Genomic DNA, 13,600 nt, shown 5'->3' with positions numbered 1-13,600 from the left:
CTGTAGAGCTGCAGGATGGATCAGGTTATTTCTCTGATCTGACTGAAAATTAACTTCACTAAAGAATTAAGCAGAATCAACTTAACTCTTGTAATGGAATTAAATACCCTCTACAGGAGTAAGCAAGTACAGTTCCAGTAGCAGACAAGCAAATCACTGAGACTAGAAGTAGCAGGCATTGCCCTTTATCTCCAGTGCAAGCTCAATAGTTTCCTGACACCTCCTGACACAACAGTTCGGTGCACATTGCTGTGTTTTGACTTGTAACACTGCTGCCTTGTCTCTGCAAAAGGCTGCCTCACTCAACTCTGCAGAGCACTACTGCTAACATCTGACTGTACTTTGGAAACGTGACCTGCTGAGATTCACAAAACAGTTTAGCTACAGAACTAAGAGCTGGAAGTACTCATGTCCCTTTAAAACATAGTTCTCACACAGCTTTCAATATATGATGGAGGAATCTCAGATTCCAGTTACAAATGGTAACCATCACTCACCAGAGATGAAGCTGATTCTGACTAGTCTGTGGCACAGCAGCCAAGGAATGAAGATGGCTGAGAAGCTGGACTCTGTAATGAGGCTGGATGTGATGCATCCGATAGCTAAACATTTCTAGCAGTGTGTGTAAAATTCCCCATGCGTGAGACTTGAACACTGTTGGCAGGAGCTGACCTTATGAAAAAGAATTTTTACAGTAAGTTTTCCAAGCGATTACACTGCAAAATACAAGAAAAAACTTAAACTACATATTACCCTGTGGGTAGACCATTACATTTAACTTCAAGTCAGGTATTTAATTTGAAAATTGTAATACTTTTAAAGAGTGTGTGTGCAAGCACTGTCTGAAGATGCTGTAACTGCATAGAGCTCAATCTTTTACATGAACATACAGAGCAGACATGCACATTATTTTAATGAGTGCAATTAATTATCATTTGCATCTACTTCAGTAACTTGGCTTTTGATTTTCCATTAAGCATATTTTTGCACAATGCAGCATAACTAGGAAGGTCTTGACCATATAATTGATGGCATAAAGGGACAGCAGCACACTAATCTGAAATTTTACTGCAACACTAGGCTAACTATTGCAATTTCTTTTATATTAGAATAGTTTATATGTGTATTCAACATGCTGCATCATTAGATTTTAGTTTTTACTATGATCTTTAATTGCTATTAAAATAAAAAGCTACTGAACAAAAGGAAGAGGGAGATAAAAAGGGCTTTTTCTTACTGATAAAGCCTTTGATGCCCAAGGACTCAATTTCCATATAAACCAACAGGCGACTATAGGTTTCCACAAGAGCAGGAGCCAAGGCCACACTAGATTTTGCATGAGCCAACTTAATTACCCTGGTAGCTATGCTATGGATCAGACTGAGGAAAGAGAAAGTATTTTTCAATTGAAAACAAGGACATGAAAGTTAAGAAATGTATGAAGTTAAATAAACATATATATACTTTACATGTCTAGACACAGAAAAGCTGTCCTGGTGAGAATTAGTTACACACAGATTTACAGGTTAAAAAAAAAGCTAGCTGCATACTATACCTCATTTTGGCATGAACTGTGAGTGAGTCCAAGAGATTCATTGGCAATGGGGTAATAGACCCCGATGCCATGCAATTAGTCCCTGGAAGAGGTATCCTCATGTTGCCATTTCCATAAATAGTCTCAACTAGTACACCCATTGGCAAAGTGAAACACTCTGAATTGGTCGAATAAGCATTGCACAACAAGGCAATCTTGTAGTCATTCATTTGTAAACTTTTATTTCTTAAACTCTGTTGCAAAAACCTGCAAGACAAAGAGATTAAATGTTAAGTAGACAGAAACAAGCAAAAGAATACACATGCATTCCAGGATTACAACCAAAATAACCCCAGTCAAAAATCCACTACAAGACAGTAGAAAAATAAAATATTTATTAATTGCACCACACCAAAATGACTACAACTTATGCCACAGTTTCACTGTGTTATGATTTTCTTAAATCAGAAAAACAACTCAGGAGAAAAACATACTTTAAAAATTACCTGTTTGTACAAAATTTAACCCAATGTACTGCTTACTCCACTTTCCAAACCACAGCAGAACAAAATAATCAATTTTGCTTTGTACATCAATAAAAAAGACTTATTAACCCAATATGTTATGCATTTTTTCTGTTAGCTGTGTGGTAACAGCATATTTTCACTTTCAGCTCTTTCTTAGTCCTGCTTCAGTCCTTTGATACACCTCACACATCATCACACAATACTTTCTGAACACAGACTTGGAGCTTCCTCTTCCATTATGTCTAGAGACAAGTCAAAACATAACAAAACCCCAAAAACTCACTCGTGGTGAAGTTTAAGAGAATGAGGAATGGGAATCTGTAACTTGGAGTTGTCACTATGGGCCTTCCGATTCAGATGAATCCAAATACAGGTCATGGCAAACGCATGAGTTGACTGGGGTTTGTTAATATCAGGCACAGGAATACACTAAAGAAAGAACACATGAATGTGATATAATGCATGTGTTGATGTACAGAAAAACAGCTCAGATAACCCAGCATTCACAGGGTCAAGTTTTTCTTTTTCTGATTTGCAACACCATAAACAACATTTTTAAAAAACAGGTCCTACCCTCATCTGTGCATGCGACTTTAAATCTAGTAATTATTCTGAAAAAAACCCAAAATAAACAAATAATCCAGGACCTCAGAAAATGGTACTTCATGCTTAGAATATACAAATTCAAGGAATATGTAGTTCCAAAGCATATAGTTTTATTCTCAGCCTCACACCATTTAGAAATCAGTTATGGGTATTTGCTTCCACAGTAGGACTCAGTGGTTCACCAATATTTTCTGAAAAATCTAACTTGTCTAGCATCACCATTACACTTATAGATTAATACACTTCCTATGAAAAGGAACAGATAAAGCCCAAAATTCAAAAGGTTTAGCCTACAGATTCAGGTATATTACTGCCACTGGAAAATACAGTAAGAGCAAGCAATCAGGAATTCATGCTGACAGTGCCGTCACAAGAGAAGTTCACAAACTTTCCCTAACTCCTCCTTCCTCAGAAACCTTTATTCTAGAGGAATGTACAAAGCATGACTAAGATTTGATTTACTACTGCAGAATAAATTTTAAGTAACCATTAATGCAAATTGTATGTAGTGTCATCTTCAGTTCTTTGCACCTAAAAGTGTATCTCGGTGTATTATTCTGTTACAGCCCAGATGTAACAATAAAATTCCACAACATTATTCCTTAATAGTATCCTCAGTGCTTTAACACACTCCTCGAAACCTTGGTCAAGCCAAACTCCAGAAAAAGATGAGTTAATAGAAGTATTTTCCACCCCTAAAAACACTGCACAAATGCGGTTACTGGAAAAACATAGCTAGGAAATCCTGGAAATTTTCATCTAATTTTATGAAACATTTCTCTCCAACTATGCAGCACACTGCTGGAACAGTGACTCAAGAAACATTTCAAAGTCTTCTTTAATGAATCTCACTTAATTTTGAATGAAAAAGGAAACTTTTAATTTCAGAGAGAAGACTTACTTCTTTCTCAGGATACAGGAGGTCAAAAAGCTTCATAACTGGGAGGAAGTCAGCCAGCGCATTCTTCTGGATGCTGCCAGAGATGAATTGGAGTAGCACCCACATCAGATGGTCTCTTCCTTTAATGAGACCACGGCCTGCCAACTGCCAAAAACACTCAGTAACTGACAAACACTGCATGCGAAAGAAAAAAGTCACTCCAAGATTTCTAGGAAAGGAGAAGGGCAGACTAAAACGGTTCCAGCAAAGGCTGCTGGGAATTTTTTAGCAGGACTTAGGCAGAAATGTACATCATGTTTTCAGAAAGATGGCAAACAAGGACATTTAAGTTAACACAGACTCTGGGAGGGCCACAGCAATTAATGGTAGGATTTAAAATGCATTTAGCTTTTGAGGATCACTGCTTTGAAAAACTAGTAAATCTTGAAGATTGGACTTAAACTGCTACCTTTTAGCCCTGTAGCCAAGTACAGTATTGCCACTGTTGTCAGCAGGCCATGGGTTTTATACTAAGTCTGTCTGTAAATAGTGTCTCTGAACTAGAACAACTTGGGCTTGCTTCATCTGGACCAATCGAAAAGTTATGGGTTTTTATTATTTAACTTCTTTACCTGTAACAGCAATTCTCTAATAACCAGTACTCTCCTCTTAACCTTTACTCTTCACTAGCTTGCCTTACTTTCAGATTAGATTTGTGCAATTGTGTTGTATACTGTCTACTGTTTCAATGCTTCATTAACAGTAATTAAAGGAATGCAACCCTGGTAAAACTAATTTCAGGGATACCAAAGAGAGAAGAGAACTACAATCCACCACAAGTAAAACACAGGATACATAGTAAACTTTGATGCAACACAGAATTGTGGACAAATGAAGATGGAGCAATGTGTAGTGCATGTTAGAAACTGTATCTAAATAGCCACAAACTAACCGTATGGTGAGGAGAAAGATCACCCCTTTCCTATCGCCAACACCATACTTTGTCTCAGCAAAGACCTCAGGATATTGCTGGTTTACTGTCACCCCCCCCTTCTCCTCTCTTATGGAGGATTGGCACCATCAACCCTAGGATTCAGAGAGGCACTGAGCACTAGAGTAAAGGGCAAATATTAGAAAGTGTATCAATTTAAAGAGAATTATCATTAGGAAGCGTAAGTAACTTTGGACTGTGATTGCCAATATCGTTGTAATTGGACAAATTACCTTTGATTAGATTGCTTTGATTACACACACACAAAAAGTTCTTGCATCCACTTACATGGCACATTTCTTTAGCTCACAAACTAAACTGGGTGCTCTCTCTGAATACAAACTGGATGCAATGGCACAGTACTCCCCGGGTCTTCTGAATTAGGCCAGTTATCTCCTTATTCTAGTTACTAGCACATTTTTAATCTAAATATAATGCAACAACCTGAAAATAACTGAATACACTGGAAATAGACCTAGATCATAGCAATGTTACTTGAGAATTTGACTTCTACAGAGCACAATGGTTGAAAATTTAGTCTTTACACATAAGGTACTTCCTGCAGGGGTGACCTTTTTTTACATATATAACTTGTTTTGGTTAGGTTTTTAAATCTCTCTTACCGAGTGATACAAACAATTTACCTTTTGATGGAGTGACAGGACCATATGAGGAAAGCTTGCAAACTGAAAGAGCACAAAGAAAATGAGCTGGCTGGACAGATGCTGCCACAGAAGCTGACTGGTTCCACCATCATCAAACTTCTCTTCAGTCTCAGACCGTTCCATGGCATACACCACAAGATCCACCAGCTGGTCCTCCAGCACAGGGCAGCGCTGCTTGTGCTGTAAGGTAGAGATCAGATACAGTATTCCAAAAGCCTTGCCATTAACTTCAAAACTTGTACAGTTGCAGTTACAGTACAGTATTTTGACAGAAGGCTGGGAAGCATGAAATGAAGTCTGAACTTAAGTTAAGGATAAGCCAGTGTATTAAAGCTGCACTATGTTACAGGTCACAATGATTTTTGCACACATTACATAACTCCCTACTCTGTTCCAAAACACAGATCATCAATGCACAAGTAATACTGGAGAGTTTGTTTGTGTTTTTTAATAAACTAATTCAGAATGTTATTTCTCTGATCTTGCATTCACAGAAAACAAAGTAAATTATTTTAATACACTGATGGGGGTTCTTTTGTTTGTTTTGGGGTGGGGTTTTTCATTATTGTTTTATCTCCTTTTCTCTTTTCTCCTTTAAATTCCACTTCAAAAGTAGGGATCACCACCAAACCCAGAGGAAACATCCCAATACGTGACAGAGGTATGTAATGACTATCTTCATTTCACTCTCATTTTGGGCTCACCTACAACTAGCAGCAGAAATAACATCTGGTTAATACCCCAGTAATTCGGTGCTGTCCTACTGACACTGCACCATCTGGCACAAGGTCAAAAAATCTTGAAAATTAATCTTGCAAGGGGAGTATGTTCTACATACTGTGAACACACTGCTGCAATCTCCACAGTGAGCTAAGCAGACAAACAATTAAAATAGACATCTTCCCAGATCACTTTTAATAGTGATCAAGTAAGGAATGCATTATATATTCAGATACATATGTTAGTACAGATGAATGTAAATCAGGTCCACTACCAGTGGTTTGGGACTCAAGATTATAAATACTCAAGATCATCAAGTATGATGTCACACATCACAAGTTCTTTAGTGCAAGAACCCTGCATTCACAGAGTTATACTAGTACAAAGTACAATTACTGAGGACAAAAAGCTGTGGGGAACTTCACTGATTTTAGACACCACAAGCTGTTTTTTACCATCTCCTATTCAGGAATGCTCACTTTTCCTCTTTTTTTTTTTTCTTCACACCTGATGCCTGTAACGTAATGCAGCCTTAAAGAAAACATTATTACTTTAATGACACAAAAGAAAAAGAACTGAGCTGCTCAAACACTAATCATGAAAATGCAGTATCCCTTTCTAGAGACAAAAAGGTGTATGTAAAACATTTAACAAGATTGCCCAAATACTCATAAAACATTTCAGGGATGTCTTAGATGAGTTCTTTTGACTTACTAGGCAGGCGGCCTAAAAAACCCCTTTCGATTGATAAAGAAAGAAATAATAAAAGGAAAGAGAGATGCTGAAAGGAGATGCTTGTTCTACCTTCATCGATGGTAGTCTTTTGCCATGAAAAGAAGAGATTCTCTTCAATTAAAAATAAAATGCAAGAATGGGAAAAGTTGACAAAACATACTGAACAGCATCCCCTGTTGCATGCTCTTCACCAGCTCAAAACTGCAGAAAGCTACAATTCCATCTGTGCTTTCTTGAAGCATGCTTAACACAAACCTCTAACTAGAACAGAAAGCATTGATTACTGTTTCATCTTCTCTTCCAGTAGCTAATGCCATTGTCACAGCTCAACCACGTTACAGGTTTACAGACAGCAGTAGTAACACCATCAGTTGAGAATACTTTGGGTTTTTTTCCCCCTCCCAAAGCAACTAATTATGAAGCAGAGCAGGGTGCAACAGACAACACTACAGACTAGTTTATAATCCAGCATGCAAAACTACTACGTACAGGGCTTGAAATTTAATAGTTTGCTAAGCACTGGGTTAATGTCCAGAAGCCTAATCCTGTTAGGCTCTATTAATTTAGAATAAAGTTATTCAAAGAATACAACAGAAAAATATTACTGCTAAAAAGAAAGCCAGAATTTCCAGTAGGAATTTTCACTATTCTGAGTAATTCTGATTGGGAAATGTTTAGGAGCAAGGAAATTAAAAAAATAAATTCACTCTTTTGTTCTGAAAATCATGCTTTTATTGAAAATTATTTTTAACCCATAAGAAATATAGCAGTAGTTCACATTCCATCTTCATTAATTTCATTTTCTGGCATCTTTTTTTCTCCGTATTCTCACTGAACACACATTTTTGCACAATTTTTTTATCTAGTTTTGGAGCACTCAGGAGTAAAACACGGTGCTGCGTAAGAATTTGTGGGATTGGGGCCTTGCTTTTATTAATGAGTCATAATTGAAAGAACATCTCAGTAAATACTAAGATAAATACAAACACAGGTGAGATCTTTACAAGTAAGTAGGAATTAATGTCTTGGTATGGCTTAAACAAAATTAAAAAAAAAAAAAAAAAAAAAGCCCAAAACAAGAAAACAAAAACTGTTTTGGATTATATTTAGAAAAACACAGCATTCAAAACCACTATGCTTTTTTCCTATTAAAATTTTTGTAATTTGTTTCTATAATTACATATTCTCCATTTCGCCCTGAAAATAACATTTCAAGATCTGACAAATACATAATCTCAATGAAAACATTATTAAATCATAAATAAATGAGGGGAGGGAAGTGCTACCATGACAATTTGATACTGAAATGTTTCTTGAGAGCCCTCTGATGGACTAGTAATACTATTCAGTGGATCAGAGCTTTAATCGGGTTTGGGGTTTGATTTTTGTTTGGGTTTTTTTTCAGTTGGTTGGATTTTTTTGGTGGGCTGAGGGAGAGTGGGTAGAGTTATAAGTGTTCCCTAGAAGAAAAGTATTTTAAGCAGTAAGCCTAGCTGCAAGCTATTACCATTTTTGGTATTTTAAACAAACAACATTAAGCTAAAAAGTATATAATAAATAGCTACACTTAGACGGATTCAGAAGACCAAAGCTCAAAGCCCAAGATGCCTGCAAGAGTAAATTGTAGTTCCAAAAGTCTAATTCAAAATGTAAAAGTTAAATGCCTGAAGTCATTAATACAAGATGGAAACATAGCCCCTGTCTCACTTCATTTTCCACAACTGTTTATGCTCCCAAGATACAAAACCTTAAAGCTTGTTTATATTATGCCCGACTCTACTTTTAACTGAATTTGGTTGGCAGTCTCAAATTTTCCTCATTAAAAAAAAATGGAGTAAGCTTTCACAAGGAAGTTACACTGAAGTGTTATCAACACACACTCTTACAACCAGAAATACCAAAAAAAATAATCACACCCCTCAATTTAAGTACTTTGCCACGTTAACAGTAATAGTATCAGATAGCAAGTTCCCAGCATCAACCTACAATATTCTAAAAATAAAAGGGAAAGTAATTTATTTATTTATTTTAAAGTATTCCATTATGTCATTCTTCTCACTTAATGATTCTGCTCACACACTGCATGGACAGACAAAAAATAAACATCATCTTCCCCCAGCAAACCATCCTGGTTTGTAGCTAGAAGAGGATACAACTACACAATCACCTGAACACAGTATGGTACAGATAAATGCCTTCTAAAAGCTGCAGATCACCACTCCTAGTTTAAAAGGTGACCAGCCAAATACACTATTTAAAGGGCAAAATCATTCATACAATAGCTGCCATATAAAAGTTTATGTAACATTATAGAAACAAGACACGTGAAAATAGCCTCCTCTTTCAAGTATGTCCCAACCCAGAGAAATCAAAGTTGAACAGTCTTCCCTTGCTTAGAGGACTGCAATACAATCCAAACTGCAATTATGCAAATAAAATAGGCATTTTATTCTTCATGCAAGTCTGTACATATAGAGAAGGCAAAGATATAAACAAAAATGTTCAAAGTGACTTCAAGTCCTTAAGATGACTAAAGCTTGATTTTAAGAACCAACTGTAACCTGAATCTTAATTTGGAAGCAGTGTATCAAGACACTTTGAACTGTTAATATCCCCAAAGCCAAATTACTACACACCTCTCAACAAATTACTTAAAAGATAATGAAGTATTGAGAGTATCAGCCCAGTTAACAGCAGAATATAAATTGACATAGAATCAACAGAATCACTGATGTTGGAAGTTAAGATCACTGAGTCCAACTGTATACCATAACATGTATGATAAAATAAAACTTAAACCTCTACTTCCTACAAACCAGATCCAACAGGTATACAAAGGTATCCCACACAGAATTATAAAGTAGCAAAAAATAAAAATCCCCGGACTCTGACAGGAAAACCATGTTGAATTCCGTACTATTACATCTGGACTTAAAGCCATATATATCTGATAAAGGTATTAGAAAAATTCACTTCACAACAAAACTCAAACTCATGAAAGGAACATATGAGTTTATAAACATACCAAATTTTACCTTCTTTTTTCTTTCTGCAAGGTTAACAGGACAGCTGTATTCATACTTTTTTTTTTAAACAACTCAGAGACAGTTTGAGTGAACAGTTCTCTAACACAGATCTGCTTAGTTAGGATTGAACCAGGAAATTTCATTGTTCATCTTCAAGAATGTTTGAGAAGCGGGACAAATTTGGCTGATCCATACCTAGTTTGTGATGCCAAATTATTCAAATGAAGGCTCCAATCCTGCAACCGGATCTGTGTAAGTAGTTGATAGCAGCTTCCCATAAAAAATTAATGATCATAAATAAATAATGATCATTGCTTTGAGGTGTCTCTGTGTTTATTTTGAAACACATTTGGTATTATTTGCATTTCTAAGCGTCTTCTATTATACTAACAACTCATTTATGTAGGTTAGTTCAGTTCTAATAATATAATACAATATTATCAGCCATTTTACTGAGCATTGATACAGCTGCACAACTTCAGAAAAGCAGGCAACATTAACAAATTAAACTGTAACTTGAAGTTAATTTGTACCTAAAGGCGAGTAAAATTTTTATGTTTTCCACAGTTTTAAACTGAGCATATTAACGTTTAAATGGAACATTATTTCCTGTTCTATAGCACCCTACTCTATATTTATACATTTAGCTCACAAATTTTCAACAGCCCAAACATCTTTATGCTGGTGTAACTGTAATAGCACAACTATAGTTCATGTTCTGTCAGCATTTCCTTTATAAACTATGTTCTTCAAGTTTGTTCCTTGGCCATAAAAATTCATGCCAGGTTGAAACTTTGTGTAGGAATTCCTACATTAGCAAAAATATTTTAAGAAGTATAGCTCAATATATTTTATTAATTTTATTACTTCATTTAAATTTTCTTAAGTTACTTTTAGAGGACAGGATTAGGGGTTAAAACCCAGCATTTTTAACATTGTTTTTTTGACCTGAAGGCACAAACTACCCATAGTTAGAAAAAAATGGGTACTAGGTCTTGTACTATTACCAGCTACAAGATGCTTAGAAGAACAGTTTAATTAATTAACACAAAATAGACACAGAATACAAATACTACTCATTTCAACACTAAACCTAGCAGCCTGTTTCCAAGGTTTAACATTTCAGCTGCTTTAATTCTCATCTTCAAAATATTGTTGTATACACCACAGAGTACTGTTTGCCACAATGCAGGAATCTGAGCATTCAAAACCTTTGTCCCAATCCAGAAAGAACACTGGTGTATTTCACTGACAAGGTTTCAGGATCATATAGTCAAGTTACAAATCTGAAGAAACTTTCTTAAATGGAAACACTGACACAACCTTCACTATAGTATTGCAAACAGCAACGCTATTTTATAAATCTCAAAAAATGTTTTTTAAAGTAGATGTGGAATTTATTACTGTAACAGGGGATCAGCTGTAAATAAAAGATGCATTATTTGAAATTTCAAGCAGAAGTCCACTCGGTTGATGTTCTCAGGCACTTATTTATTTATACAAGTGGTCAAATTTTAAGGAACTATTTTTGATGTGGTATTGTGTACTACCTTTCTTTCACCTAGCTTGGAGAATATTATAACTACCTGTTGGGAAGTTTGTTACAGAGGCTTCCTAATGACAAGAAAATTCTACTAGTAAAGATTTTTTTTATTGTTATTTTTATCTATTTACAGCTTTATAATTTTACAATCAAGTGCAGTGGATGTTTTCCCACTGGCGTAAGGAAAGAAATTTTGAACTAAGAATCCCTCCTCATCTGAAAATTCCAGCAAAGTTCTTATAACTGATCAGGGAAATGGTAGCAGTCCATTCCAAGAAAAATTTTAGGACTAAAGGATCACTGACTGTCATGTTTAGGCTCCATCTCTTATATCTCTAAATATTTGTATTGAGAATTTGTCCTTGACTAATGGTCCTTCCAATTTCAAGCCCTGACTGTACATGTATTCTCTAACTGGAATCAGTGGCTACAAAGCAGCCAGCGTATCGTTAGTCACAATACAACAGTAAGGTTGTGAACATACCTGAGCAATGTTCAAGGTCTAGAGCATTGGAGGATGGGCAGGACAAGACAGGACAGAACAAAAATAAAGGAAGAAAAAAAGAAAAGACAAAACAGTGACTATGAGGCCAGCCTCAAGGATCCCCAAGTCAGACTAAGCCCTCCCATTCTAACGTATAAAAAGAAAAAAAGAAACTAAACAAAACCTAGCTTTGCACTATTCTAGCACTATAACATGCCAATATCACAAAGTTCAATACTGCTTTAAAAACTAATGACATAAACAATAACAACTTTTAATTGTTTGAGCTAGCAGCTTCCTACTGTCTGTCAAAGGTGCACTTGAGGCTGGCCTTATAGGAAAAAAAAGCAATGCAAAAAAAAAATCATATTTTAAATCTCTACTTTTCAATTTAACATTCGTAAAGCAATATACAAATGATAGGAACAACAGTGTCCACTTAACCCAATATGATCTCATATTAAAAAAAAAAAAAAAAAAAAAAAATCACTCTCTGGACCTAAACTGTTTTGCTTAGTTAGCTATAAGCAAAGAAAAGAGAAAAAGAATAGTGCAGATTCTACGCAGAATTTAATCACGTGTTACAGCACAGTACAGTACCTGCTTATTCAGACCTAGCATATTGCAGACCATATCCCTTGAATAAGGCTGTTCCAGCACATATCTCAACAGGGCAGTCTGTGGCTCAAACAGATCCTTAAAAAAAAAAAAGCAATCACATACAAACATATATTGCCTCAAGATTATGTTTAATAGGGAGTTTACATTTAACCAAGGTAAATGATGTAAGAATCTGGCAAATCTTTCTGCTCTCTGACACCCAAAAGAAAGGAGTAATCACAGCTCTTAAGACATGACAGATTTTATGGGGAGCAAGGAGAACATCGTTCTTCATTCAATAAATAAAAGGCTGGCAGACTTTCTGAAACAGCCGTGAAACAATGGAAGACTGTGAAGAACTCAAAGGAAGTCAAGTAAGACAACTGAGGAAGCACATGACCAAGATCCACAAAAATCATGAGTAGCATGAAGAAAGCAGGTATGGAACAACTGTTCATATCTTCCAGTAGCTGAATCACTTTTACAAAAACGTTAACTGAAGCTAAGCTCAAAACAAACAGAAGGAGCAAATTCTTCACGCAACACGAAGTTGATATGCGGAATTCCTTGTCAAAGGGATATTGAGGATGCTAACAGTTTACATAGGCTTAAGGGGAGACTGAACAAATATTTGGAAGAGGAAGGTTTATTACTATATAGAAATAAAGAAATAACATATAGAAACCAAGCCTGTCTCAGGAAACACCTGAAATTATAATGGCTGTAGGGTGTAAACACCATAAATGTCATCAGATATATTACCTTTATATCCTTCCTTAGACACTTAGAATATGGGAAATGGTACACTGGACAATATGGATTTTTGTCCTGATCCTTTATAGTTCTTACATTCTTTCAGTATACCACTATTACACACTCAAGAGTTTTAAGTTTAAATAAGCTAGCTTATATTTAAGTTTGAATTGTAAAGTTATCTTTCCTATGGAATAACAAAGAGCACAGAAAAGAAGTACCTGCCCATTCTCTTTCATCTCCCCACTGCTAAACTAGTTTTCCAATAAATTATCTGCTCTCACTTGCTCTGTCACACGCACACACCTACAAAGCCCATTAAACATCTCTGGTTCCTGGGCAGCAGTTATATCACACACTACTTTAAAGGTCCTCCATGTATAGCTTGGTATCATTGAAACACGTAACAGTGAAAAAATCTACATCTTCAATGTTAGCCTAGCTGGAACAACAAAATATTCACAGTTGAAATTACTTTCCACCCAAATGATAAAAAAGCTTCGTATTTATTGAATATAACACATTTAAGAAGCTTA

At 35.8% G+C, this 13,600-nt stretch overlaps 1 protein-coding gene across 8 annotated transcripts in view; it reads right to left on the bottom strand.

The window, feature by feature from the left end:
• The window catches only part of MED23 (mediator complex subunit 23), a 38,341-nt gene that overhangs the window by 16,908 nt on the left and 7,833 nt on the right, over positions 1 to 13,600 (bottom strand). For 3 of the 8 annotated variants that reach the window (XM_051613609.1, XM_051613607.1, XM_051613615.1), the window contains 8 exons: positions 12,312 to 12,407; positions 11,712 to 11,729; positions 5,183 to 5,383; positions 3,569 to 3,742; positions 2,345 to 2,490; positions 1,556 to 1,801; positions 1,238 to 1,380; positions 498 to 672 (listed from right to left, as the gene is read on the bottom strand). In XM_051613609.1, coding sequence (XP_051469569.1) covers positions 498 to 672; positions 1,238 to 1,380; positions 1,556 to 1,801; positions 2,345 to 2,490; positions 3,569 to 3,742; positions 5,183 to 5,383; positions 11,712 to 11,729; positions 12,312 to 12,407 — 1,199 coding nt within the window. The remainder of the gene's footprint in view (positions 1 to 497; positions 673 to 1,237; positions 1,381 to 1,555; positions 1,802 to 2,344; positions 2,491 to 3,568; positions 3,743 to 5,182; positions 5,384 to 11,711; positions 11,730 to 12,311; positions 12,408 to 13,600) is intronic. The other 5 variants (XM_051613613.1, XM_051613610.1, XM_051613614.1 and 2 more) reach the window with 3 other exon arrangements.

The sequence above is a fragment of the Apus apus genome, chromosome 3 (assembly GCF_020740795.1).
Source record: "Apus apus isolate bApuApu2 chromosome 3, bApuApu2.pri.cur, whole genome shotgun sequence".
Classification (NCBI taxonomy): domain Eukaryota; kingdom Metazoa; phylum Chordata; class Aves; order Apodiformes; family Apodidae; genus Apus; species Apus apus.
The sequence above is the reverse complement of the archived record's forward strand: the minus strand, read 5'-3'. Positions and strand labels throughout refer to the sequence as shown.